At 45.4% G+C, this 26,073-nt stretch overlaps 1 protein-coding gene across 4 annotated transcripts; it reads right to left on the bottom strand.

Annotated features, from left to right (window-relative positions):
- Window positions 1–10,807: 10,807 nt before the first annotated feature.
- Window positions 10,808–24,834, bottom strand: NFIL3 (nuclear factor, interleukin 3 regulated). 4 transcript variants are annotated; one of them, XM_073228853.1, is made up of 2 exons: window positions 24,654–24,834; window positions 10,808–12,670 (listed from the first exon to the last, which is right to left on the bottom strand). In XM_073228853.1, exon 2 carries the CDS (start codon window positions 12,492–12,494, stop codon window positions 11,106–11,108), a length of 1,389 nt encoding a protein of 462 aa, XP_073084954.1. In that variant the 5' UTR covers window positions 12,495–12,670; window positions 24,654–24,834; the 3' UTR covers window positions 10,808–11,105. The 4 variants fall into 4 exon arrangements, with proteins under 4 accessions (XP_073084954.1, XP_036860791.1, XP_017518230.2 ...); XM_037004896.2 differs by lacking the exon at window positions 24,654–24,834 and adding an exon at window positions 23,535–23,778; XM_017662741.3 differs by lacking the exon at window positions 24,654–24,834 and adding an exon at window positions 20,826–21,280.
- Between the last annotated feature and the right edge of the window lie 1,239 nt (window positions 24,835–26,073).

Genomic DNA, 26,073 nt, shown 5'->3' with positions numbered 1-26,073 from the left:
TAGAATCTTCTGTGTCAGGTTCTCCATGCTGGATACCAAATCACACTTTGAATAGCAAAGCTTCGTCGACAAAGTTGAGAAACCGAAAGATTGGCTTGACTGCAATTGTAGTTTTAAAAGTTAAACTAGAAGACCCTATGTAAAATTGGTTGAATTGTTACTGCCGGTAATCACAACAATGGAAGTTCTGCAGATATACAGCCCATGGGTTCTAAGTGATTACTGTAACTCTGCCTCCTAGTCCTCTGACTCGCTGCAGGAATTCCTAAAATGACAAGAACACCTCAGAGCTTCACAATAAATACATTCTTTGAATTTACTCTTATGTGCCTCTACTCAATTTAATACTTCAGTCTTAATATAGAAGAGGAATTTTTGTGGAATTCTTGTAAGCTGCATTTTTCAAGAACAGACTATCTACAGCCAAAAATAAAGTGGCTTAAAAATAGTGTATGTCAAACCAGCAGTAGTTGACTTGATGCCATCTTTTCTCAGAGACTTGAGCAATGACAGAGTTCCAAGCATGGAGAACAGATTGTTCCATGAGGCCTATTAGAAGTTAACTCCAAAGCAGATGCTCATAAAGTTTCTGTCACCATTATAGACAAGCTGTTCTCATTTTATAGAAAAACAAATATGTAATAATAAATTTTCATGCTTACCTTAATGGCTTAATAAGGACTCATTAGTAAACATTCATAAAAGGGGATAAAAAGCTTAGAAATGTGCTCTTAAAAATAATTAATATTTTTATTACATCAGAAGCCTAAGAGACAGTGAGTAAAAACAGATGGTGAATTTTACAAATATCTTACAAATATTGGGAAGTCTGCTAGAGCTCAAGGCAGAAAATCACAAAATAGAATGACTTGGGGTCCATTGTAATTTTAAAGAAGCTCCACATTCAGAGACCAGATAATATTCTTTAAAAGATGAATCCAGAGATGTTCCCACAAAAAAGCTTAATAGATGATTATTTCCCCAAAGCCTGTTTGAATGTCAGCCCTGAGGGATTTTATAACTTTTAAAGAGGACTTTATATTCTTTGACCTTATATTATTTAAGTGGGTATCTGGTTCCTTGAGTAAACAACACTGGATGGAATCAAAGCCCAACATGGAGCCTCCCCTGCCTCATTAAGGGTGGTGCAGCCATTCCCTGGCTGCTGTGAGACATCCAGACAGGCCCATGACTTTCCTGCTAGGCACATTATGAGGCAAACACAGTCTTAATTGCAAAATACAGTATAGGTGTCAAAAGTAGTTCAAAACTGGAAAATTTCAATAAGACTATGTTACCTACGAATTCCAGGCTAGTAGAATGAGGGGGAAGAATAAATAAGGATCTATGTGTGTATCTTTAAAATTCAGAAACATCTAAGAACTTTGAACTAAGGTCCTAAAGTATATATATTTTTAAAAATTTAAAAGAAACTCCCAGTTAGTTCATCGCATACATGAAGAGTTATTACCCTCTACCTCTGAGACCCTCACACAAAGCAGTGGTCTTTAAGTGGGATCCTGATACCCAGGAGGTTTACAAGTTATCCTCTGGTATAGGGGGAATATTGGAATTTCTCTTTACATTTATTTGTCCCAAAATAAAATACATGAAGCTTTACTAATATTTAAAGTTTTAACTGTCTAGTACATTCATTCTCTCTGTCTATCTTTTTCTCTCTATATCGATGGATAGATGGATAGTACTCAATTTTTTTGATAGCTAGGTATGTGGGATAAACAAACTATAGTTGGAAATCTCTGGTGTAAAGTATTAGGGCATTTTTGTTTTGCATTTTCAGAGCCTGGTCAGGTTTACTTAATTTATTTGAGTTGTTCCTTAAGGGATTCAATATCAGGGAAACAATTTTTATATTGTTTTAGAAATAATTTTTGTTTTTAAAATTGAGATATAATTGACATTATATCTCAGTGTTGTAAATAACAGTGCATTAATGATAGGTGTATAATATGAAAGCTAAGTTTTGGATTGAAAGATCAGTAACAGCAATAGTACATAATAGATATTATCTGATTTATAAAATCATTGTCTTGAAAACTTAGCTCTAATTTTCTTGTATCAATTTATTTTGAATAACACTATTTGAATAGTGGCCACGTGTTTCATCTGGAGAAAAGATCAATAGTACAAGACATCATGTGACTGATATCAGGACAGGTAAGTCCTTCAGAAATTCAGAGCAGAAAGAACACCAGGATTTGGGGGTGAAGAATATCCTCACAAGGTAGGAGGAAGCCCAATGCCAAGAGAAAGAGGAGCTGCACCCTAAAGGGGGCTACCTGCGGCCTTACCCACTTCCTTTGCCTCCCATGGGTCCGTGAAGCATCTTCATGGGAACCCAGAGCTCCGCGGAGAACAGCTGACATCACTGGTGCTGTTGCTGGGCAGCTGCATCTGGGGAGGTCCCTCCCTGTGCACTAGGTGAAACCTCAACCTAGTCGGGGAGGGTCTTGAGAGAAAGAATTGGTGGACAGGTCAGATGGGTAAGGAAGGGATTCATTAAAGCTACAGCAGCAGCGAATGGCAGCTGCCCTGCAGGCGGCAGAGAGCAGAAAGAGCAGAGGGGAGAGAGGGGAGCTCGCTGAACTCCCGCTCGGCACAGGGCAGATCCCTTGCCAACTCCTAAGCACAGTGTCACCTGGCGTCCAGGGTCCCCTTGAATCTGCGCAGCATGGGAACTAAGCCCCCACTACCCCGGGATTTGGAGCAGCTGCAGAGCACTGGATGGAGGGAATTTCTGAGAATTTCCCAAAGCAAAGAAAGGAGATTTGGGGGCAGGCTGCTAGAGAACATGCCCACACAGCTGCAGTCCTGTCTGGGTCACCCCAGCAACGGGAACTTGCAAGCCCAAATCAGAGATCCTTACTTGTCTGAAGTAGGACAGAGAAAGTGAAGACTTGTGCTCAAGTCTAGAAAATTGAATGAAATAGTGAAGTAACAAAGATTCTTACCACCGGGAAAAGGGGTCTCTTATTGACCTCCCAAGAGGCTTGGAAGAGTGCGGAGACAAAACACACTAAGTTGAGCAGTGAGAAGACTTTATTTAAGGCAAAGTACACACTCCAAGAAAGGGGAGTGTGGGCAAACTCAGCGAGGAGGCGTGTGCTTAAAAGCTTAGGATTCCGTTTTTAAGGCTTTCAAGAATGGAACAAAGTGGGGGTGGGGGTGGGGAGATAGGGGTATAGGCTTGACATAGTCTCATGATGTCTCTCTCCAGTGAGAGACATTGTGTCATCATCCACAGTGTACCCTCTAGATATTCGGTAAGATAAACTTAACACAAGGAATTTCTTGATCCTGTTCTTCTCTAAGATAGTGGTTACCCTCAAGCAGAGGAGATGTATCATTTAGAACTACTTGCCCTGCTTTAAGATAGGGTCAGTTCCTGGCTGATTACCGTAAAGTATGTTAGGAATCTTATCTTCTAACTCCCTGGCTTTTAAAATGGAATCTTAGCCTTAAGATGGAGTCGCTCCTGTTCGTACAACTACTTTTATCTTTGCATTTTTCATCAAAAGCAGGAAAAATTAATCATGGCACTTGTCCCATGTCCCTGCCCTACCTCAGTATGAGGTCCTGGCTTCACACTGCTTTGACTGTGACCTATATTGATGTCTGTTTTACACTGTGAACAGAAACATAAATAAGCATAAATGTTTTGCAAAACCACAGTTATACTTACACATAATGCATGATTAGTTTTCCATTAAGTAATGGCAAAAGCCATTGTGATTGTAACTCACATTTTGGAATTCACGGGTAAAAGGAGATAAACCTGGAAAAATCAGCTAAAATGTGGAGGGCCTTCAATTCTAGACAAGTGAGTTTGGCCTTTATTACTTATTAACAAGAGTGTCTGCAATGTTCTTAAAAGGTGAATGGTGTGGTTTGACGTGGGCTTTGGGAGATGGCCCTGCAGCAGAGGGCATGGCGCTTCGTATGGTCAAGAAGCATTAGAGGTAAGGACGGTCATAGTCACCCATAGACATGAGATGATTAGGTCTAAACAGTATATGTACTGGACTTTATTTTCTTCCTGATTTCTGCCTTTATTAAAAGCACTACTAGTCAGGATGCAGGCAGTGAGTGCAGACCTGTGATCACGCCCCGGCTCCTCCCAGCTCCTTGAGCTTGGGCAGGTGTGATGGGTTATTTCATGTGTCACCTTGAGCGGCCACAAAGTGCCCAGGTGACACATGATTCTGGTCGTTTCTGTGAGGGGGTTTCTGAATGAGTTCACATTTGTCTCAGTGGACTGAGTACAGCATGAATGTGGGCCCCATCCACTCTGGAGAAGGTGTTGGCAACAAAAAGTGGGGACGGGGGAGAATTCTCTCTTCCTGCTCCAGTGCCTGAGCCGGGACATGTCACCTCACCTGCTGCTGCCCTCAGACTAGCTACACCATTGGCTCCCTGGTTCTCAGCCCTTCAGACTTGGACTGAGTTATACAACCTGGGTCTCCAGCCTACAGAGGGCAGGTCATGGGACTTCTCAGCTCTCAAAACTGCAGGAGTAATTCCTCATAATAAATTTCAGTCTCTCTCTTTCTAAATATGTCTATATCTATTTTCCATAGCTATAGAGAATATGCCTGCAGATATGTAGATGCATACAATATTCAGTTCCTCTGGAGCAGGGTAACTTCACATGATGGACACAGGAAGAGCTCCCAAAATATAGATACCCTGAGTGGTGCCCTGGGAACCCAGAATACCACACACCCTCACGCATCCGTACTTGGTGAAGAGCGCAGCTGCGACCAGCCATGTTCCCCAAGGGAGAGCAATTTCCCTCCGTGCAAGCAGAAAATGCCTCTGAATGCAGCTGCTGGGACTGCTGTTGGTGCGGCTGGGGTCTCCCTGTCATCCTGTCCTCCAGTCATGCTTGTGGGGGAGGAGTGAGGAGGGTGCAGGGGATGTGCTGTTGGTTCACTCAGGAGAGCGCTTACTGTAATTTATGGGTTTAAAGTACACCCTGAGTTCTTATAAAGGCACATACTCAGAAAAAAGTGACCTGTGTTATTATGCTTTCATCATGCATACATATTACTGTACTTGTAAGGCAGAGTTCAATTTCTGGTACTCTATTCCTGGCATTTAGGCTTCAGAGAACTTGGCAAAAACACTGGCAGTAACAAATGGTAGGTTCTAGTAACTGCTCCTGTTTTCTTCTGCTTGGCCATTGTTTATTGCTTTGGTCAGTTATTAAATTACACTTTTCTCCATCATAGAACATTCTGGCCTGAGGTTAATGTATTGTCAAAGTCAGTGAACACAAAGAGTGACACTTTCCTCATTTCTGCTGTATTGTGTGGCTGAAAGGAGGGGCTAAAATGACACCCCCCACCTGGGAGACAGGGTTTTCTCTGGGTTTTGCAAGCTTTAGGCCTCATTTGCACATTCAGGGCAAATGAAATGGACAATACAGATGATTATCTTGATTTCAGAAAGAGACATTCATGGGGCAGCGATGTAGGTCTGATCTTAGATGCTATTTGGCATACAATACAAAAGCATCTACAAAAAAAAGAGGCAACAATTTATTGTGAACTTTATTGTACTTGGCAGAAGACCAAGAAAGGTTCATTTGCACTCACCTCAGTACCCCCGGCTGGGCTAATCCAATACCGGTGAGTCATTCAGAAAATGCTGCTGTACGTGGCCAAGAAAGCTTTTCAGTGAAATTCTAGACTTCTTTGTCCTATCGTAAAGGTGATGTAGTTTTACCCGCAGGACCCTGGTCTGGTCAATGTGGCAGATGAGGCCAGTGACCTCTCCATCTTCTTGGGCCAGGGCTGGGGTTTCTCAGTGTGGTCTCCCAGCTGACCATGGCCTGGGATGGCTGTGGACCTGCCTGTGGGGCTGGTGGAAAGAGGCCAGAGCCCAAGCAACGCTTGCTGCCAGCCAGAGGGCCTGGCCCTGCTATATCCATCCACAGCGTGTTCTTCCTGCCCTTTACAGGCTGGCCAGGCATCCCCCCAGCCTCATTCCCTCTTCCCTCAGGCCCTGTTTTCCCTCCCTCTGCTCTCTTGACCTTCCGTCCTTTCTGCAGGCGGTCACAGGATGATGTCACATCGGCCATTCTCAAGTGACCCATGCCATTTCCTAAGCCTGGAATTCAAGTACCTTTTTTTTTGCAACTGGTTCTACATTCACTTTTGAATTTTACTTCTCAGCCATCCTCTACATACAGTCCTTCTTCAGGGGCACAGTAAACCCTCCTGCTCCCTGATGGCCGGGAGACCCCTGCTCTCTGCACCTCCGAGGGCTAACTCCCTCACAGCTGGGTTCTCCACTTGCCCAGATGCATGCCCCTCCTTCCCACGTTCTCCCTCTTGGTGGCATCTACGGGCTGTTACCACTGCCAGGGTTTGTGACTTTCCTTCTCCAGGAAATTCAAAACTCTCCAAAAGGAAATACTGTCTGTTTTTGCTATGTTGCCTCTAGAGCAGGCAGCCCCAAACTGGGTATCCACAGGCAATTGGTATGTACTGATGGCTGGCTGGGTGTCCCTAACCCCGGAGACCCAGGGAAGGTGGTCTCTGAGCCTCGGCTGTGTGAGTGTCAAGGCCCTGGCCCCATCCAGGTGCTGTAGGCTCCCCAGTGTCCTCCTTCAACATTGCCCAATCTTGGCACTGGCTCCCAGGCAAGCTGCCATGCGTGCTCTGCTGAGTGCTGACCCAGATAAGTCCAGCAAGCCAACAAAAACCCACTCCTGCAAAGCACTTGAGAGCCTAGGAGAACTTCTGACAGTTTGCAGAGGAAATGGAAGCAGCACTGCCATATATTCCCCATGGCCGACCTGGACCTCCTGTCCCCTCCCTCCCTTTCCTCCAGCCCCCTTCCCGTCAAAAGCAGCCCCCAAGCTCCCCAACCCCCACGTCCAAATCACCCCCACCCCATTTCCTTCCATTTTCTCTGCAAAGCCACTAACCTCTTCTTCTTCGTGCCCAGGAACCCCCAAAGTTGCTTTTTAGGGCCTTTCCGTGACCCCAACAGCACATTGAAGATACTTTCTCAGAAGGTTTGTTCTCTCTCTCAGAGGAGATCTGGTAGGGCTGTTAGAATGACTTTTTTTAACCTTGTTCCATTGAATTGTCTATAGCCAGATATTTGGGAACCTCTAAGATTCCTTGGCCCTTCCCTTCCTTCTGTTACATCACTTTAGGCTGGTGCTCAGAGATTTCTTTCCTATGTTCAGGATTTTGCTCACCAGCATTTTCAAAAGAACCTTGTTTTTGACTTCTGGAACTCTTGACTTTATTTCAGAACTTTCCACAAAGTAACCTTTTCCTTCTTGCATGATAAGATGGACAAGACAGGAGGTCAAAACTGGCAGTTACAGCTGCCTGGGGAACTCAGCTTATTCAGCTCACTCTGAAATCCTCTTCCTTGTCTGCCAGTAACATTATCAACACTCACAATGGCCACCACCTCCAGCAGTCCCTAGCCTGAAGGGTGGACACCCTCCTGACTTTTTAAGTAGTGCTGTCACCTTCTAATGCCACCTGTCCTCCTTTGCCCAAGCCACCACTTACCTTCACTAGTTCCTGAGATATTTTTTCTTATATCCATCAGAACCTGTATAAGCTAATTGTGGAAAATACTGATGTAGTCCTTAAACCATTCATATTTAATGTTACCATCCCATAAGATGTCCCAGTTCACATTTTTTCTAAGACTATATAGTTTATAATTCTGAATTTTCTCTTATTTCTCTGCCATCACTGGTATCCTGAGTCTCCCCATATTTCACATATTTGGCAAGTTTTTCATTTAAATTTGTCTGGTGCGCACAGCTGGTGGGACACTGCACACATCCCTCTAACAGCTATACTACATTCTAAACAACCCCAATCCGTGCCTGAAACCCACACAGACACAAAAACAAAGTGGGTGCTACCAATGATTCTCAATTGTGAAGGATCATTTCTAGTTTTCAAAAATGAGTTTACTAGCTACCAATAAATTTTTTCTTAAGTTTTTAATGAACAATGACTGTGTGACAAGAAGGGGCCCATTTGTGAGGGATCAGACTCCAGAAGAGGAATATGTGTGAATGTCCACATGAACTGGAAGACCTACACAGATTGAGCTGTTTTTATTTGGAATTATTTGCTTAAGATTGAAGATTGAAACCAGTTATTGCACAACTATTGTGCAATAGAAAAAGTGGATGCTTAAATAGTTTTAGTACTTTACAGAGAAAAGCCACTTACAACCTGGACACTTTCCTAGATGCCCCTTTCCTCCTGCAGGTTAGAGACTCCAGTCTCCTCTCCGAGGTTCCATCAGCAGGAGACTGAAGTGGCAGACACTTGGCCAGCCTGCCTCCATGGGGGCATGTGTGGCCGGGTTCTGGCTGCTGTGGGAGCTTAAACGATTGGCTCTGAGTCTCAGGATTCTCCTTTGTATATGCAGAATGGGCAAAGGAATAAAGTAATAATAAAAGTAATGAGACATGGTTGGACACAGAGGGGTGTGCTGTTAGGTGGACCCTGTGGGGACCCAGGGCTGCTGCCGAGGGACAGTGCCGGCCTCAGGGCCCCCCCCACACACACACGCCCTGCTCACTTGCCGGCTGGGCTGTTTCTGCTGCAGTGTCCCTACGAAGTCCACTGCAGACCAACAGGGTCGCCTCCCTTTCCGTGTCCAGCAGCTGGGGTATAGCTCTGTGTTTTGCCGGCCGCAGCTTCTTACCCATAGACGTCTTTCTGGGAATCTTAAGAATGTTGGTGCCCTGAGGCTTTCGTTTCCTACTCTTTGAGGATAGTCATGGATTTGTTTGGCAGTACACACATCACCTATCATTTTTAGGAACTCTGTGAGTGGGAGGGAGATGCAGCAGCATTTCCTCACGTCAGCAACAGAAGGATCACAGTGGGGTTGGACTGTGTATCTCTCTGGTTCCCGATGAAGCTGGAATTGTTCATAGGGAAGGTGCGATGGCCCTATAGGCCACTGCTTCTGTACCGCTCTGGCGGATGCAGCATTCTCCCTTACAGTAACTCAAGATTTACCTCTCTTGCTGTTACCCGTTTGTTCTTATTCTCCCTTCCACAACCACACAGTATAAGGTTCATTCCTTTGAGGGGCAATTTATCAACCATTTTCTTAGAATCTTTTATCTCACAGCTGTGACATCTCTACTGCACCTCTCAGCATGCATGCACCCAGGTACAGGATAATCTCTCTGTTTGGACACTGTGTTGACACAACCCAACAGTCCACGGGGCGTTGACTCATAGCAACCCAGAGGGAACTAGAGCCTCCGGCACTCCCCATAAGTAATTTTATTGTTTTTCTCCCAACTGTGAACTTGGACAGCTTCCCCCCATCCCCAACCCTGCCTACCCCACCCCGCCCCACATTCAACACAGGAACCTGGCTTTACTTGTATCTGTACCACAATTCATGTTGTTGGATTCATTCCATCCATCTTAGGCTGTCAAATGCTTTTGGATCCTGACTGCCACCCAATATTTTAGCCCTCCTTGGCTTCCTAATATTAAAAAATGAGATGGGTTTGCCTCTGGACCTCACGTTGTCTCTAAAAACTACTAGAAAGAAGAGGCCAAGGGCTGAGACCAGAGATAGATTTCTCTTAGGAGCCAGGAGGCTTCAGGGACAAACTGGTCGCAAGGGCCAAAGGACAACATGGATGGCAGGGGTGTGCATTACTAGCCCCACCTCTTATTCAGAGCACCACTTTTTAAGATGTAAGATGTAGGAAGATCTAAAAAATGTTTAAGATCTCAAACATCAGGTTTTACTCAAACCCAAAAGTCAGAAAGACTGTAGAACCCTATAATGGGATGTTACACCAGGGCTCTCCCTAGACGCCACACTGAGGTCCGGGTAACAGCAAGAGTCACGCCACCCTATGCGTGTCTGTGACACCTCAATCCCTCCACCTGCTCCAGAACAGGGGAAGAGGCCAGTGTGGAAAGGGACCCTGGAGGCAGCTTTGATGAAAGCAGCTATGGAGAAAGTGGTATGACAAATGTCCATCCCTACATCATGCCACCAGCCTGCCCGTCCCACCTGCCATGGAAGACACTTGGTCCAAGTTTGACAGCACTTACTTCTGCAGGGCAGTTGAGGGTTCTGGACAAATCTTCAGTCATGGTCTTATCACAATTTACTTAGAATGATGCTTTCTTCTAGACATCTACTTTATAGTCATCATGAAAAAATAGGAAAAAACCACATCATTATACATACTCAGACTATTTATGTTGGAATGTGACAGTTGATGTGTTCTTTGAAATTTTGGAAATAAAATAAAAACAGGCTTTCACCAGCTTAACTCCCTTGGCTCTTACACTCCAGAATGGTTAAGATTTACAATAACACAAAAATGACTTCACCCTCAGCCTTTACCCACTCTTCTAAAAGAATCTCTTATTAATAAAGTGGGTCAGTGACTCAACTATCCACAGCCATGTGTCATACTCAAAATAGGGATGACCCAAGTGAGGCTGATGCCAAACAACTTGGATTTTTCTCCTCAAAAAAAATTATAGAGAAAAGTTAACCATCAAGAAAAATAGATAATGTAGAGTAATTTAGTAAATTAGGCTCAAATGTAAGAAAATACATTGTTATTTTTCCCTCTCTTTGGAAGTTTCCAAACTTCCTATAGCCTAAACTGACCCAGAAGAAAACAAGTTATGTGCTCAACTTAAAAACTCCCCCAAATAAGTAAAATGCAGAATACCTTAATACCTGTTTTTGTAACTTAAACTTTTTCTTTTCCATAAAATCAGGTGCAATGGAGCAGAAGTTCTGTGCTTGTCACCAATCCTTTATTGAAACTGGTAACTTACACACTTTATAACAGAACAACAAAAATAATGTTCAAGATATACACAGCCTTTGCGTGGACTATTCAACTATACACAGTGATAACACGATCTAATGTTCGTAAGAATTTGTGCACAAAGAGACGCCCAACAGACAACATGTGAACATTACAGTGAAATGACATCACAGGTCCAGTGAAAATTCAGCCTAATACAAAACGTACTCAATCTATTGCAAATGACATCTTCCTAAGTGCCCACAGCTTTCTCAGTAGTAATTTACCCGGAGTCTGAAGCAGAGATCTGATGTGTGGCTATAAGTCTCTTCAGTGAAACCACCTCTGCAGAGAAGTTTGCTATCCCCTGCTTCAAAAACAAATTATCTGGGTCAGAAACTTTATAGCCATTGTCTTTCATTTCAACCACTCCAGTTTTGAAACTACTCTGTGTCTTGCCATTAAGTTCTTTTTGATGCCAGATTTCTGATTTGAGAGACCAATCTTGAATGTTCGTCACCTGTACTGAAAAAGGAGGCAGAGAAGAATGCACCATGTTCCGGGCGTTATGCTTCTCGAGTTCGAAATGTCTCTTAGATGTCATGTCAATGGGCGAGGAAAGTTTTTGCGTGGCATCAAAGTCGTTGTCGAATGCTTCCACTTTTATCTGCATGGCCTTGCCTTTAATCCGAAGCTTGTGTGGCAAGGCAGAGGAGTTCACTTCGGGCACTTTCACCACGGTGGCGTGCCCGCGTTGGAGTTCAACAGGGGAGTGGATGGGGCCCTTGGGGACCTGCTGCTCGTCTTCCCCGTCGGAGGACTTCCCCACTGCGCCCTCATCAGTTTCTGACGTCCGGGGGGAGTTGCTGGAGGAGCGGGTGACTTGCAGCAGCGGGGGAGAGTGTGAGTAGCCAGGAAAGGAGCTGCCCACATAGTTCTGATACACGGATGTGGGGTAGGCGCCCCGCTCGTCTCTCGGCTCCCTGGTGTAGCTCTCCAGCTCCATTGGCTCTTGCTTGATGACCTGGAACTTGCCTTCTGGACTTCTGCAGCCTCCCTGCGCAGGGCCTTCCTGTGAATGTTCCAGCGAGGATGCTTCTGAAACGTCAGACAGAGAGCTCTGCGGAGAGTGCTTAATCACAGAAATGCAACTGCTTGCCACGATGGTGGGCTCAGGCTCATCCACAAAGGCGCTCACGCTGGACTTGGAAGTCTGGTAGTCTTGAAAGTACACAGCTGTAGAATTACTGAGTTTCTGAATCTCTTGAGCATAGGCTGTAGAGCTAATTAAACCAAACTTTAATTTTAGGGAAAGCAGTTCAGCTTTTAAAGTGGCATTCTCTTCTCCCAAAGCAATTAGTTTGTTCTCTAAAACCAGGTCATTCAGTCGACGCTTCTCACGAGACCTCTTGGCAGCTTCATTGTTTTTCCGCCTTTTTTCCCAGTACATGGCATCTTTCTTCTCATCGGGAATGAATTCCCGTTTCCTCCGACACGCTGAAGATTTGTTTTTCCCCACACTTCCCTCATTTAGAACCAGCTCTTCTCCTGTTGCCAAGTCTTCAGGGACTTCGGTTAAAGCAGAATTGAGCACCAACATCTTGTCCACACTGCTACCAGCCTCAAGAGATGCCTGTTCCTTCTTGATGGTCTGCATTTTTCTCAGCTGCATCAGAAATGACCTTAACCTGTATGTGCAGTGCAGGAGAACAAATTATTTTCCCAGGATTCTCAAATGCTTTGAAAACTGGGGGTTAACATCCATCAGTATTCATCCTTCGGTTCTCCTGTCAATAATGAATCTCTCAGGCTCCTCTTACTGAATGCAGTAGGAGTCTTCCAGGTTACCTGCAATACATGGAAAGAAAACAGTTATCCACTGGGTAAACATTCAGCACCAGTTATGTATAAGGAACTACAATAAGCATTTCAGGTACACAGTTCTGCACAAGATGTAGCTTTTTCCTTCACAGAGTTTACAATCCTGAAAAGGACCCAAATACTTATACCCTAAAGCAAAGCTGCAGAAGACAAATCCCCAGTGAGACCTATCAGCAGAGCAACATGTGATCCAGAAGAGGGAGAGCATGAACACATCTGCCCTGGGGGAGGAGCAGAGGAAGGCTGAGTCTCCGAAGCAGTGTGGGTGAGGGCACGTGGAGATGGGGCACTACAGGGAGGGAACGACGGATCGCCTCTGCCTGGTAGGTGTTTCAATAGTACTTGCATATTGTGGTGCTTCAGAATCATTTTAGATAACATTTACATCACTGCAAAGCAAATCAGCTTCCCTTTTAAAGGAACTTTTCCAAGAAAACCCCTTTAGTATTAGTAAACAAATTCGGCAATTATGTGGAATAAAGTGCAATCAGGGCTAAATTTTTATTACCATAAAAATGAAAATAAAAGCCACACAAACAACTGACATGTGGTTGTTTCAACATGACTGTTATGTGGGCACAAAACCTGTCTATCACACCCCTGGCCACCTGGTGGGCTTCTGTGCAGCTTACTCCACCCGGGGCCTCAGCATACCTGAGAGAGGGATTCTCCTAAAAAAAGCTAACTCTTTGAAGCATGTGCGTTATGAGATTAGAAATTATTTTTTCCTGGCTCCTTCAAATTCACTGATCAAACATTCACTCAAGATTGAAGCACCCAAAGTGCCTTTTCCAATCCTGAAAATTCTGTCAAAATAGATTTCATTTACATAGTAGTTCTGGACTAAAAGCAATAGCTACTATTCAAAGGGATTTCCTTTTTAAGTACAGTGCAGTCTTGAAACTCAGTATTATTTTAAACTGAGAGAAGGGAATTATGGAAAGAATTTCTTTTCATTTTGCTAATTAGTTTCAAACAAAATAATAAAAGAACTAAAAAAATATGACCATCAACTAGTTTCCTTTTCCACTGATGAAATATTTATAATCTGAGTTTGGCTTGACATGAGATAATACATCTTATTAGGTTCCAATAACAATCGTCTCGAGGTGGGTTTTGGATCTAACAGGCTCTCTGCTAATTTTCCGGGAGCTGATACTTTCATAAAGGAGATGTGGCAAGACAACTAACTGAGCATTCAGCACAATGCATGTGGCACTTTATCCTGCCACATTAAAAAGATTAAATGCTTTTGTTTTACGTCACTCTTTCTTTCTTGTGCATAGTTTTCTAATGACTAATGAAGTTTAATTTTATCAACTGGGAAAGACTGCCAGCTTCTCATGCCTTTTCCAGAAGGAATAGAAGCAATGATGTAATAATTTCAGGATCATAAAGAATGAGGTTTCATATCACGTTTTTGTCCATTAAACTGAGCCAATACGGAAACAGTGGGTTGCAATCTAGCAAAACCTGTTATTACTAATACCAAGTTTGTTTGTTTTTGATACTACAACTTCAGTGGGAAATGAAGGCGAGGAGTCTGCCTGGGCAGGCATGATAGTGTAGGAAGGGACTTTGGATTTCTGGTCTCCCCACTCAGTAAAACAACACTAGTTTCTATATTTTCATCTTCTGACATGAAAACCCATTTTTCTTCTACGTATGGACAGGATTCTGTCCTCCTGTTAAGGATTCCCTTAATCAGTTACAGTACATGAGTGTTGGAGCAAAGACTAAGCATTCCAGTGGCCGAACAATTACAGGGATCTCCCCAAGGTGCCTTTCATGGCCCTTTCACACCGGGCCCTCTGGTACTACTGTCTTTTTATACATCACATAACTCCCTGCACACTGTTATTCTGTGTATCTGATCCACCTGAGAATCTTTCCCATTTTTAAATTTGTCCCTTACTTTAAAAAATTTACATGCCTGTCACATTTTGCCTCAGCTATAGTTTTTACAGTCATGCCTTTGAAATGCCCCTCATTCTGCTTAGTTATTCTCTGTAAAATTTTCATCCTTTCATACCATTTCCATCATTTCAAATCCGCATTGGGTGAGCTGGAGTTCTTTCAGCTGCCTGGTCCAAAGACCACATGCTCGTGAGTCTGGTGTGAGTGGGGGCCAGGCAGCCCCCTGCACACTGTGTGGAGAACAGAATCCCATTCCGATTTAATGAAAATAGTCTGCTTGTCTTAGAATCTCCTTAACTCCTCTTGGTGTCTAAGTATTGTTCGCCCACCTCATCATCTCTAGAACTTTGTTGGTACATTTAAAACCTGCAGAAAGTATCATTTCTTTGTAGTTAACCTTTCTCCTATTTGAATTTTACTACGTGTACTACAATCTGGGTTCCTCCCTCATCTGCAAATATTAACTGTCTCTCCGACTCCATTGGCAAATCACCACATACTATTTTTGGATATTTTCTGTAATATTATTCATCATCAAACAATTTTGCAGTGTTGAAAAGGGTTCAGTATGAGATAATGTAGAGGTGCTGATTTTGTGCACGTGTATCTTCCTGCATGTTGGTGTGTATATTCAATTAGCCTGAAGACTACTTCAGAGGACTAAGTAATATATATGTATCCTCACAACGCACGGAATATTCTAGGTACTCCACATTTGACTGACAGTCACTCATTTACTGTATAGAAGAGTTTTGTGACCAAAAAAACTTTCTTGATACTTCTAAAAAATTTAATACTATGTAAATTCTAAAAAAGGTATTTTACATGTTAACAGTTTCTCTTATTCATTAATTGATTTATCACCCCACACATGGAGCACCTATGGTGTACGGACACAGATGGGCTGGTAGGGGGTGGGGGGCACCACCACATGGGGGCCCGGAGCACATATTGAATAGTTTCTAGTACACTGTTGTGATAACAACAACAATCATATTAGATGCCATTTACCAAACACTTACTATACAACATGCACTAAGACTGGCCTGTCTTTATTTCATTACGCTCACAGTAACCACTTTCAGATGGGAAATGCAGACTAAGAGAAGTTAAGTGACTTGCCCAGTGTCACACAGCCTGGCATGGTCCAGGCCCCAGTCCCTTTCCTCTACTGGTGCGCTCTGTTCTACTTGCAGAGGGCGCTCTGCTGAGTCTCCCTCTAACACCTCACTTGTCAGTTACTCTGGGGGCAGTAAGGTGCTACTAGATGTTGCCAGAACTTCTTTAAGGCAACAGAGGGTAACATCTGGAACCTCCCTTCAGCTTTCTCAGAGCTAGTTTATGTCCTCAGAGTAGTCAATGAATTGAGAAAGCATTCCAAAATTTCATATCTCTGCTAAGATTTTAATCTTCTCTGACAATCCTATATACTAAAATAAAGGTAAAGAAAAAATTATAGCTATAGCTATAGGCATTGTCACCAGTGATTTTTTGGTACAAAACCAAAATGTATCCATTTTCGGGGAAGGGTGGGCAGTTAAAACACATAAAGACTAAGTGACTCTCCCAAGATCACACAGCACTTAAGGGGGCCCCAGGATCTATTCATGTTCCTCAAGCAGGAGCTTAAGTGGAATGTAGAGGTAGTTTACAATGCCTTCTAAAAACATCACTATGCTCACCTAATGAGTTTATTTCAAATCCTAATGTTTCCCCTTAATGACTGGCTTCCCCAGCCTCTGCCTCCGGTTTTCAGCTACCACTCTGCTGTATCAGTCACACTGAAGTTTCCTTTTTGGTGAGTAACTGACACCAAATGCAAGTTCTGTGATACTGGTCTGCTCAGCTTCATCACACCCATTAGGTAATATGGCTATTTCTTAAAAACACACATAAAAAGAGAAATTTCGGAGCTGGAGTATCACATTCCAGTGGACTTATTTTCCCCCACCGCCTGGGGCTGGGCAGTCACTAACACTTTCTCTACCGGCTGGAGTTGTTTCCTAACCTTGTTTTACAGTCTACCTAAGTCAGAGGACCTGAATACCGTTTTAAGATTAAAATTTGGTTTAGAAAATTCTCTAAAAGAATAAAACTTTACAACATAAATTCTAGACCAAATTTCCCATTGAGGAGTGACCGCATTACTTATGTTTACAATGACAGGCCTGTTGCTTCCCTGGCCTCTCACGCATCTCTCAGAGGAATAATGCTTGACAATTCAAGCTCTACAAAACAAGAAAAGAAACATTTTGCTCCAAGAATCTAAAATCTTGCTAATAGTTTAGACATTAAAATCTACTGTGAGAAAATTTTGTTATTAATTATCTCTTTAAAGCGGAACTCTTATTGCAAATTGCTTCTATTATGTATTCTGATTTTACAATTCTGTCAACATATGAAATGGGAGCATCAATGACTTGGGAGCATTTCTGTAGAACTATCTCATTTTTCCTCTAGTCTCTGGATGTGCTACTTATTTCCTCAGAGGTATAGTACAGACACCATTAAAGGAGAAAAAAAAATCCTCTTTGTTAAACTGTTAAACATCTTTCCACTAAGTGGTCAGTTGCTTGTTTTGAGATAAGTGTCATTTTAGTGGGAAAAAAAGTTAATTAACCCACAGTTCTTTAAACTGCTAACAGGAGCAAAATGTTAACCTAGGTTTTTTTCCTGTGGGTAAAACCCACAACATGATTGTTTTCATAAAATGCTTTACTTCTTTTCATGAATAAAAATAAAATCTGGTATTTAAAGAGAACATAAACTAGGAAAAGAATACACATGCGCAATCAAGTGTTGGAGAGTGGAGGGATGAAAACATTCAGGAAATACTGAAGGTGCAACAGAATTTTCTAATCAGGCTGAAAAATAAAAGATTTTTAAAATTAAAACTAAGCTAAAGCTCTCTAAGTGCCAGTGAAGTGCCTCCCATTCATAATTTAATTCTATTCTGTCTCTGGTGACACAGACTTTAACCCTAAAGTCAAAGAGAAATGTGTACTTGATCAAGAGAGCAACTCACACATAAACAGACTTCCACACTTTGCCAAAAACTCTCCTACCATAGCAACAAATTGACCTACTTTTTCTATTTGGGTACATCTGTAAATAAGTATGTCAAAACTTGATGGAGCTTATGATACATGAAAATATTTCAAGCTTCTTGCTCTCTTATCCTCAACAAAGAACTACTTGACTAGTAGCTTTAAAGTTACTAAATAGGATGACAAAATTACATTTTATTATAGCACTGACACAATTTAAGGAATTGAAATATGAATTGGTATAACTTGACATTTTTTCTATGAAAGAGACCAGTGTTTATAACCTAGTGGACAATGACAATATTCTGAAGATTGCACAGAGTAAGCACATAGATGCTAATGCATACAAAACAACTGCTTGGCTTGAGAAATAAAGATAAAACCACCCTCACTAAAGAGGGAGAGGAATTTGGGGAGTGCTGTAAGAGTAATGCATTTTTAAAAATCTGCAGTCTCTTCAAATTAGGGACTATTGGTTTTCTTGAAACTTAAAAAAAAAACCAGTCTAGCAACTAACCTGATATTCTAAGAGTCACCAATGGTCGCAAAGTAACCCTGATACAGGAAATTCTGCCCTGGGTCAGTAGTACCAAAACACATGCAACATGGAGTGAAGATGGCAAAATGGTGCGGGTGCAGTGGCTGGGTGGGGAAAGGATATGGTAGGGAAAGTTCCTGAGTGTTTGTAATTACACCAAAGAATCATTCCAATTCTCCTCAGCTTGGCTTTTTAATTTCTTTTTAATTTTGTTTTCTTTCCCAGTGAGCAGTGATTACAAATGTCCTTCATTTTATTATGTGCCTTATGAATAGGACAGATTTAAAAAAATCTTTTAGTGTTTATTTGAAGGCTACTTAATTGCAGTTGAAGATCCCTAGAAAGTTAATGAATAAGAGACACCATGTTCTGATAACTAAAAGGCTTTTTAAACATCATTCTGATTCCAATGAAACCAAGCCCTCAAAGCACAGATTACTAGTAAATCCCTACTAAACTTTCTTATCATAAAAACAAGCTTAAGCTCTCTAATTAAAATCACACGAGAAACAGAATTATTTTTTAACTACAGGAAAGTTATTTGCAAAGAAACTTGAGAGGTAATTGGGGGTGATGGTAACACAAATTCATTTTGAAACTGAAAAACTCTTATGTAATGTCTGTGATCAAAGGTCAGCTCTTTCGACATTCTCCTAAAAGCCAGATCTGGATAAAAATCAACTCAAATATAATTCAGAAAAAATAACAGGATATCAAACAATGTGTTAATCCTGTGAAATACAGGCATACCTTACAAAAACAAGAAGTGAATATGAAAGGAAACTTCAATTACATTGTTTCTGTCATAGTTGGAATTGAATCCCAAGTGTACTCTAATTCCTCAATACAAATTAAAAATAAACACCTTTTAACAGCATCAATGCCATCTGGATTACAATGGAAATAATGAAGTATGTGTGATTTTAGCTCGGGTAAAAATAAAGCCTAGGCAATATGACGGTGCCTTTCCATCCATGCTGCAATCACACGTCTCAGAACGGACTCCACGGACCAGGGCAAGGTCAACTAGAAATATCCACTCAGTTGATGAGTCAGGCACATTGCTCAACCTGGGAAAGGACTCTAAACAAAGAGTTTTTAATTTTCAGGCTGTTGCATCACAGTGATGTTAAATTGCGCTTTGCAAAGATAAGCCTTTAGCACAGAAAGGAAATTGCTTCAAAAACTACAGTCAGCTCCCGCTCACACTTAGGGAAGGGAGAGAGACTGAAAGGGGTTACCAGCACAGCTCCCCATCCTGTTTTCAGGCTTGTGGCCTGGGCTGCTAACCCCTTATCTGTAAAGTGGGAATGATAACAGAACATCACCCTGATGACAACAGTTATCATCACCCCCGTACAGTGCCTGGCATATGCAGGGTAAGTGTTTAGTAAACAACCTTTTAATCAACAAGTATTAGTTCTAGGCCTTTTCAGCCTCCTGATTCTCAGGAAAACATTGCCCTAGGTGGCAAGGAAATGGGCTAACCAGAGAAATACTCTGTATTAGTCAAAAGGGCTCAGCTTTGTGGTTTCATGGGCATGTCCCTAGTTTTCAACCCAGTAGGCCACACACACTGGCTCCCAGATACCTCACCTGTAGGGTCTAACCAGCCTCTGCTGATCTTAGACCACAGAACTTAGGTTCAGAGGTTATCCAGGCCAAGGAAGACCCTCACAGAGAGGTCAAGGGAACTGGAGAAAACCAAGCTGTTTGTCACTTTTTACATCCTTCTTGCTGCCATCCACTCACCCCTGTACTCCTTCAAACAGATTCCCCCAAAACATTAACCCAGTGCCTCAGAAGTTGGAGGTTCAGCCATTCTATCAAGAATTCCCTTCAAACTTAAAATTACCACTGAACATATGGCCAACCATTTTGGGGGAGAAAAAAATTAATCATTTTGGAACAAAAAGAATTTCAAGAAGGATCTTTAATAATAGGCTTAATTCAAACTTTAATCCCTACTATTATCTGACAGAGATTTAGGTAGAGAAAAATGAAGGTGACTACCTTCATCTAAAAAAAAAACCAACCACCTGGTTCCTGGTCAACGATACAGGAAACATTTTCCGAGCTCCTCACAGCTGCTCGGATTTTCCTCCCTCAGTTCACCCTGGCAGTCCCCACGACCCCGGGCTGGGGCCTGGCCCGGGCTCTTCTGAGCATGTTGTTCTGAGCCTGGGCCCTTCCTAACTCCTGCCCCTGAAACTCCAAAGAGGTTGTGGTTGGGACAAGGGTGTAAAATATGATTACACAGAAGCCAACTTTTCAACTGCGTTAAGGAGCCTTCAGTGAACATCTGTAACGTCGCCCCAAAGTCCCTGCGATTTATGGCATGAGCGACCTCTGGAGTCCTTACGCCAGGATAATGACCGCGACCTCAGGAGTCCTCATCCCAGGGTGCAAGCACTGTTCGCTTACAGCACGACCGCGGTGTCGCCGTGGGTGACTGGACTTTTGTTTTATTTTGAACTCCGGAGATTCAACTTCTCTCCACTGTAGCCTTTGACAACGTAAAAAATGATCGAAAAACAAAACAAAAAAACCCAGCGACTCTGACTAACCGGTCAAGCAGGGGCCCTCCGTTCCATCCCCATCAATGCTGGAGCGCCCCCACCTTCAATTTCTGCGGTCTGCTGACATTTGGAGGTTTTCTTAGGTCTTTTTCACTTCGCGAATCAAGAAGTACGAAGCTCCCCAGTACAACGAAGCCTCCCGGAACAAAGGTGTCTGCCAGGCTCGGGAGCTCACTGCGCGAAAGGCAGGGGCAGGCCCTGCAGGGGCCGGAGGGGCGCGGGCGGCGGGGTACCGAGGCTGAGCAGACCCAGCTGCCCTCTCACCGCGGCGGGGCCAGCTCCCCTCCCGCTCCCGCCCTGCTGCCCCTACTCCCTTCCCGCTCCTGCCCTGCTGCCCCTACTCCCTCCGTCCGCCGGGGAACGCTGGGTGCACCAGTATTCCCCGGCTCCAGGCCGTCCCTCCGCGCGCCCCGCGCCGCGCCTCCGCGGGACCCGCCCCCGCCGGGTGGGCGGCGCAGCGGAGCCTCGCAGCCGCCAGGACCCCCGCGCCAGAACAAAGGAATGCGGGGTGGGGGCGAGGAGCGCAGGCCGCCATGCAGTCCCGGCCCAAGAACCGCCCGGGGCGCTCCTCGGGCCCAACCCGCGGCCCGCGCCGGGTCACCCCCCCGCCCCCCATCCCCCACCGGCCCTCGGGAGGAAAGGGGCGCGCCACTGGAGGTCGCGATCGGAAGGTGGCACTATGCGGCCCCTTGCAGGAGCCGGGCGCCAGGCCCGAGGTCCAAAGTAGATCAGGGTCGGACAACGGGGGCCCTAGAGCAATATCAGCTTCTTGGAAAGCGACTGCAATTATTTGGGGTAATATAATTTGTTCCAGAAGGGAATCTCTATAATACGCCCACCCACCCCCAAGCCCCCCAAAAAACTTCAACCCTGCACTTTATTTAAATGTTACGTTAGGGGGAAAAAATCTGACATATACACACCATCAGATAGATAGATAGATAGATAGATAGATAGATAGATAGATAGATAGATAGATAGATAGATATAGATCTATAGATGGTGTGTGTGTGTGTGTGTGTATTTTCGCACAAGTACACTACGTGTAAGAGTCCAGGAAGAAATGTAAAATCTGGGTACACTGTATATTCACATATTCTCACATCAATAAAACTAGGGCATCCATACCAAAACATATTCTCCTAATTTATTATGTTTCCCATAAATCATATCTGTTCTGGAGAAAAAAATACGACGTGAAACAAACACTGTGATCTCATTCACTGTTGTTATTTACAAAAGCCAAGAGCAGAAGACACCTGGTCATCCCCCGCTGTTCTCAGCGAACAGCACTTTCCTAAAGTGTCCTTTACAAAGATAAATGGGAGTCAGCATCCAGCAGATCACAGCTCTGCGAAATGCCTTCCTAAAAATACAATCTTATCAAAGGTCCCCGAAGGCGTGGAGTTAAAACTACAGCAAATGGCCTTGAACTTGTATTTGCACACAGCCCTGGAGAAAACACCAAAAATAGCGCTGCGAGGCCACAATTGTTAAAATGTGAGAGTTAGAGCTAAATTTAGAAGAAAGCACATTTCATTTAGGGCAAAAGACAAACATTCGGCCGCAGGAGCAAACTCGGTCGCTTACCCGGTTGTCTACTTTCCTTTTTAAAATATCCTTTTTAAAAAAAACTGTTACAGTGACATTTTAAAGGCTGAGGCTGTCCTACTTTCTTTGTAGCAAGATTATAAAATCACGTAATTAGCTCCCTCTTCCTATGCTCACTGCCAGCAAATTGGCAGTTACATAATGCAACATTTCCAGGAAACTCTTCTGTGATCTGTCTTGTCGTGTCTGAAGCAGCAATGACAAGGTGAGAAACAGGGCTGATCGAATGGAATGCATAAAATTAGGAAGGTGGGGAGGTAAACATCACAATGGTTTGCCCAGATTTAAAAATAATAGCTCAGAACACCAAAGGGGCAAACCCTGCTAATTAATATCCAAGATGAGAATTCAACCCGAGGAAGTCTTCCTTTCATGTTTTGTAAGAGTGTATCTTTTTTTATCTGGGATGTGGTATAGATGTAACGATCTACAATCCGACGCTGCGCTAAAATTACCAAATCATTGCACACGTAGGCGTACATTCCCACATCGGCCCGTAATCCTTGCCAATGTTTCACCGTGGGCAGATTATGCAATTGTACGCAAGGACAAATCCCACAGCCTTCCCGAGCGCTGCTAAAACACGCTGACGACAAACAGGGTGGATGGAAAACCTCTGTGCAGACACAAACAAGCGCGGCAAAGGCATTCTCTGAATGCCGTCACCGCTCGCGCTACCAACGCGGTCTCAACGAAAAACCCGAGACTACTCCCCATTACTCAGCCCCTCGCTCCCGCCCCGGCCCTGCAGCAGGGACCTGAAAGGAAGGCGCGTTGCCCTTCCCGCTCGAGATGGCTCAGCCTCCCCGGCGCGCTTCTCTACCAAAACATCAATTTTCCTGAGATCAGGAGACATTATGCAACACCAGCGGGGGAGCGCAAGCCAGCCCGACTACGTGCTGGCGAGAGAGCGCTGCAATCAAAGCAGCCACCTTAAGGTGGCGAGTCCCCTCCTGACAAGGCAGCTAAAGTTTATGTAACCAAAGCGCCGAGCACACTCGCCGCTGCCGGCCTGCCCAGCGCGCAGCCCAGCCAGCCCCGCGCTCTGCGCCCGCCGGCCGCGCGCCCCGGGAGCGGGCGGGGGAGCGGGGCGCCGGGCGCGAGTCGCGGGCCGGGCCGGCGGTGGGCGGAGCGCTTACCGTGTTCCTGCTCGCGGGTCGGCGGGGAGAAAGAGCGGGCGGCTGAAAGCGGGCCTGGCGGCGCTCGGAGCTCGGCTCAGCTCGGCCGGCACTCCGGGGCGGCGGCGGGAGGGCGCGGCGCAAGAGGCGGGCGGCGCGCCGGGTCCGCGGGCGCCGTGGCCGCGCGAGGAGATGTGTGTTAGTAGGTCAGTTCCGAGCGCCGCGCTACGTCGCCGCCCGCCAGCCCCGCGGTGACGGGCGGCCACGGCCCCAATCGCCGCGCCCGCACCCGCCCCCCGTCCGCCGCCAATGGCCGCTGCCGGAGGGGGAGGGCTCTCATTGCCCCCGCCTCCTGCCCGCCCTCTCGCTCCCCCACCCGCGCGCCGCCGGCTGCCCGAGTCCCTTCCCGGCCGCGGCCGCCGCCCGAGCGCCGGAGGACCCGCGTCTGCGCCCCGTGTCGGCTCTACGGGACTCTGCGGCCGGCGCAGCCGCCTCGCCCGCGGCCCCAGGCCCCCGCCCTCACCGTCCCGCCCGCAACACTGCCTTCGCCCTTCGGGTGGCCGCAGTGCCTCTACGTGCCCGGCGCCCCTCGCTCACTCGCAGGGGCGCTTTCTGCCTCCCCGAGCGCGCAGGGGCCAGGATACCTGTTGCCGACAGAGTCCCGGCAAGGACCGTGGGCTGCGGCGACCGGGCGTGGCAGGGACCTCCGCCTGCCCCTCCCCTTCCCCTCCCCCTCCCGGGAGGACCCCTCCTCCCTGGGGTGAGCGAGAGAGGAGGCGGGGGGCTGGGGTGGAGGGCGCTGGCGAGCTGCCAGCTCACGCGCGGGCAGCGGTGGGAGCGGGCGGCCGCGGAGGGAGGAGGGCGCGGCGGGTAGGAGCTCGTGGTGCCGCTGGGGCAGCGCTTACACTGCGCCCCCCCCCCCTCCCCGCGCCTCCCGGGAAATCGTGACGGCTGGGAGCCGGGGAGGGGGGAGCGCGGCTCCCAAACACCGCCCCCTGCACAGTTAGGGCGAAGATGACGGCTGCAAAGTTGTTGCGTAACGAGGCTGGGAAATGAGGCGCGCCAAGGTCCCTCTGCCCCCCGCCACGCGGAGAGGTGGCCGCCGCGGGTGCGGGGCTGCGGGCCGGGCGCGCCTCTTGCCTGTGCTGCTGGGGCTGGGGACGTCCGCGAAGAGTTTCTTCCGGTGATCTTAGAGCTAGAAGCTCGGTGGTGTCGTATCTGCCCCTAACTGGATGCAGTTTCTTCACCCCTAAACTCCCGGGCGACGTAAAGAAATGGAAGAAAAGGCACCTCGCGGCGAGTTCTTAAGTCATCGCGCTGAAGACTGTGAAGGCACGTGGCACACAGGGCGCATTACAGATACATAGGGGCCGCGCCTGCCTGGCGCAGGGAGCCATGTTCCTGACAGTGACGCACAGACTTGCCCAAGTAGGGAATGTGGCAGGTGGGGAAAGGCCTCCCGGTCTGCCCGGACAATGCAGAGCCAGACTGTATGCCTTCCTTGACTTTCCACTTCTTTTTCCTATGATAAGAATACACATTTTTAGTAAAAAAAATTTGAATACCAAAGACCAAAGTGAAGAGCCCCCATCTACCTTTGCCAGGGTATGTTACGGACAGAAAATCTGCTTGCTAGGTTTGTCTCTTTCCTGCCTTCCCCATTCTCGCATTACACAGAAGCACCCAAAGAGTGATGGTTGAAAGTGTATATCATGTATCAGTTGGGGTTTAGGAACGCCTCACTTTTCAAACTGTTCTCCAAGAACAATGTTGTGATTCAGCACACACACTTGTTCACAATTCATTTGATAAAGTGTAGATTTGCCAACAAGGCCCTGACAATTTAGACATACAATATGGGTCCCCAAATCCACCACCAATTCAAGATGCTTAACAATCCCTGAAACATATATTCCCAAGAAACTTATATTCACTGTTGAAAATGAACCCTGACTTTTGTTTCTGATTTCCCCTTTTTCATTTTTACCAATACATTTCCTTTTTTCCAAACTCTCACAATGGACGTGATAGCTCTAGATCAAATCACATCCATAGGTCAGTGACCTATTCAGTGTTAGAAATGTGGCTGGCTAGTTTCTAGAAATCCAGAGCCACCCTTCATAATCACCTCCCTGCACCTACATGTTCTGCACATTGCTCTGATTTTTGAACAATTTAATATAATTCCAAAGCTGTTGTAGTGAATGCTTTTATAGATGAACAACTTGAAATTTAAGAAAGGTCAAATGCTTGGAGTTCCCCCAAGACAGCCCGAGTGGAGGAGTTTTTTGAACGTGGAACCTGGCTCTTTATGCTGAATTTTGAAGCCTGATATTCCTCTCATTACTTGAAGGTATCCCAAATTGTGCCTGTGTCATATATGTGCATCGTTTTTTTGTTACCATCTTACTTGGAAATCAGATGAAGTGTAAAAGATGTCTGCGATACCCGCTTAGAAAATAACTCTTTAGCTCCTCCTGGTGATTAGGAAACCACTGACTGAGCAGTAAGATGAAGGATCTGTCCCCATTGCCCAAGAGGGGATGTGTCCAGCAGGCTA

The sequence above is a fragment of the Manis javanica genome, chromosome 2 (assembly GCF_040802235.1).
Source record: "Manis javanica isolate MJ-LG chromosome 2, MJ_LKY, whole genome shotgun sequence".
NCBI lineage: Eukaryota > Metazoa > Chordata > Mammalia > Pholidota > Manidae > Manis > Manis javanica.
The sequence above is the reverse complement of the archived record's forward strand: the minus strand, read 5'-3'. Positions and strand labels throughout refer to the sequence as shown.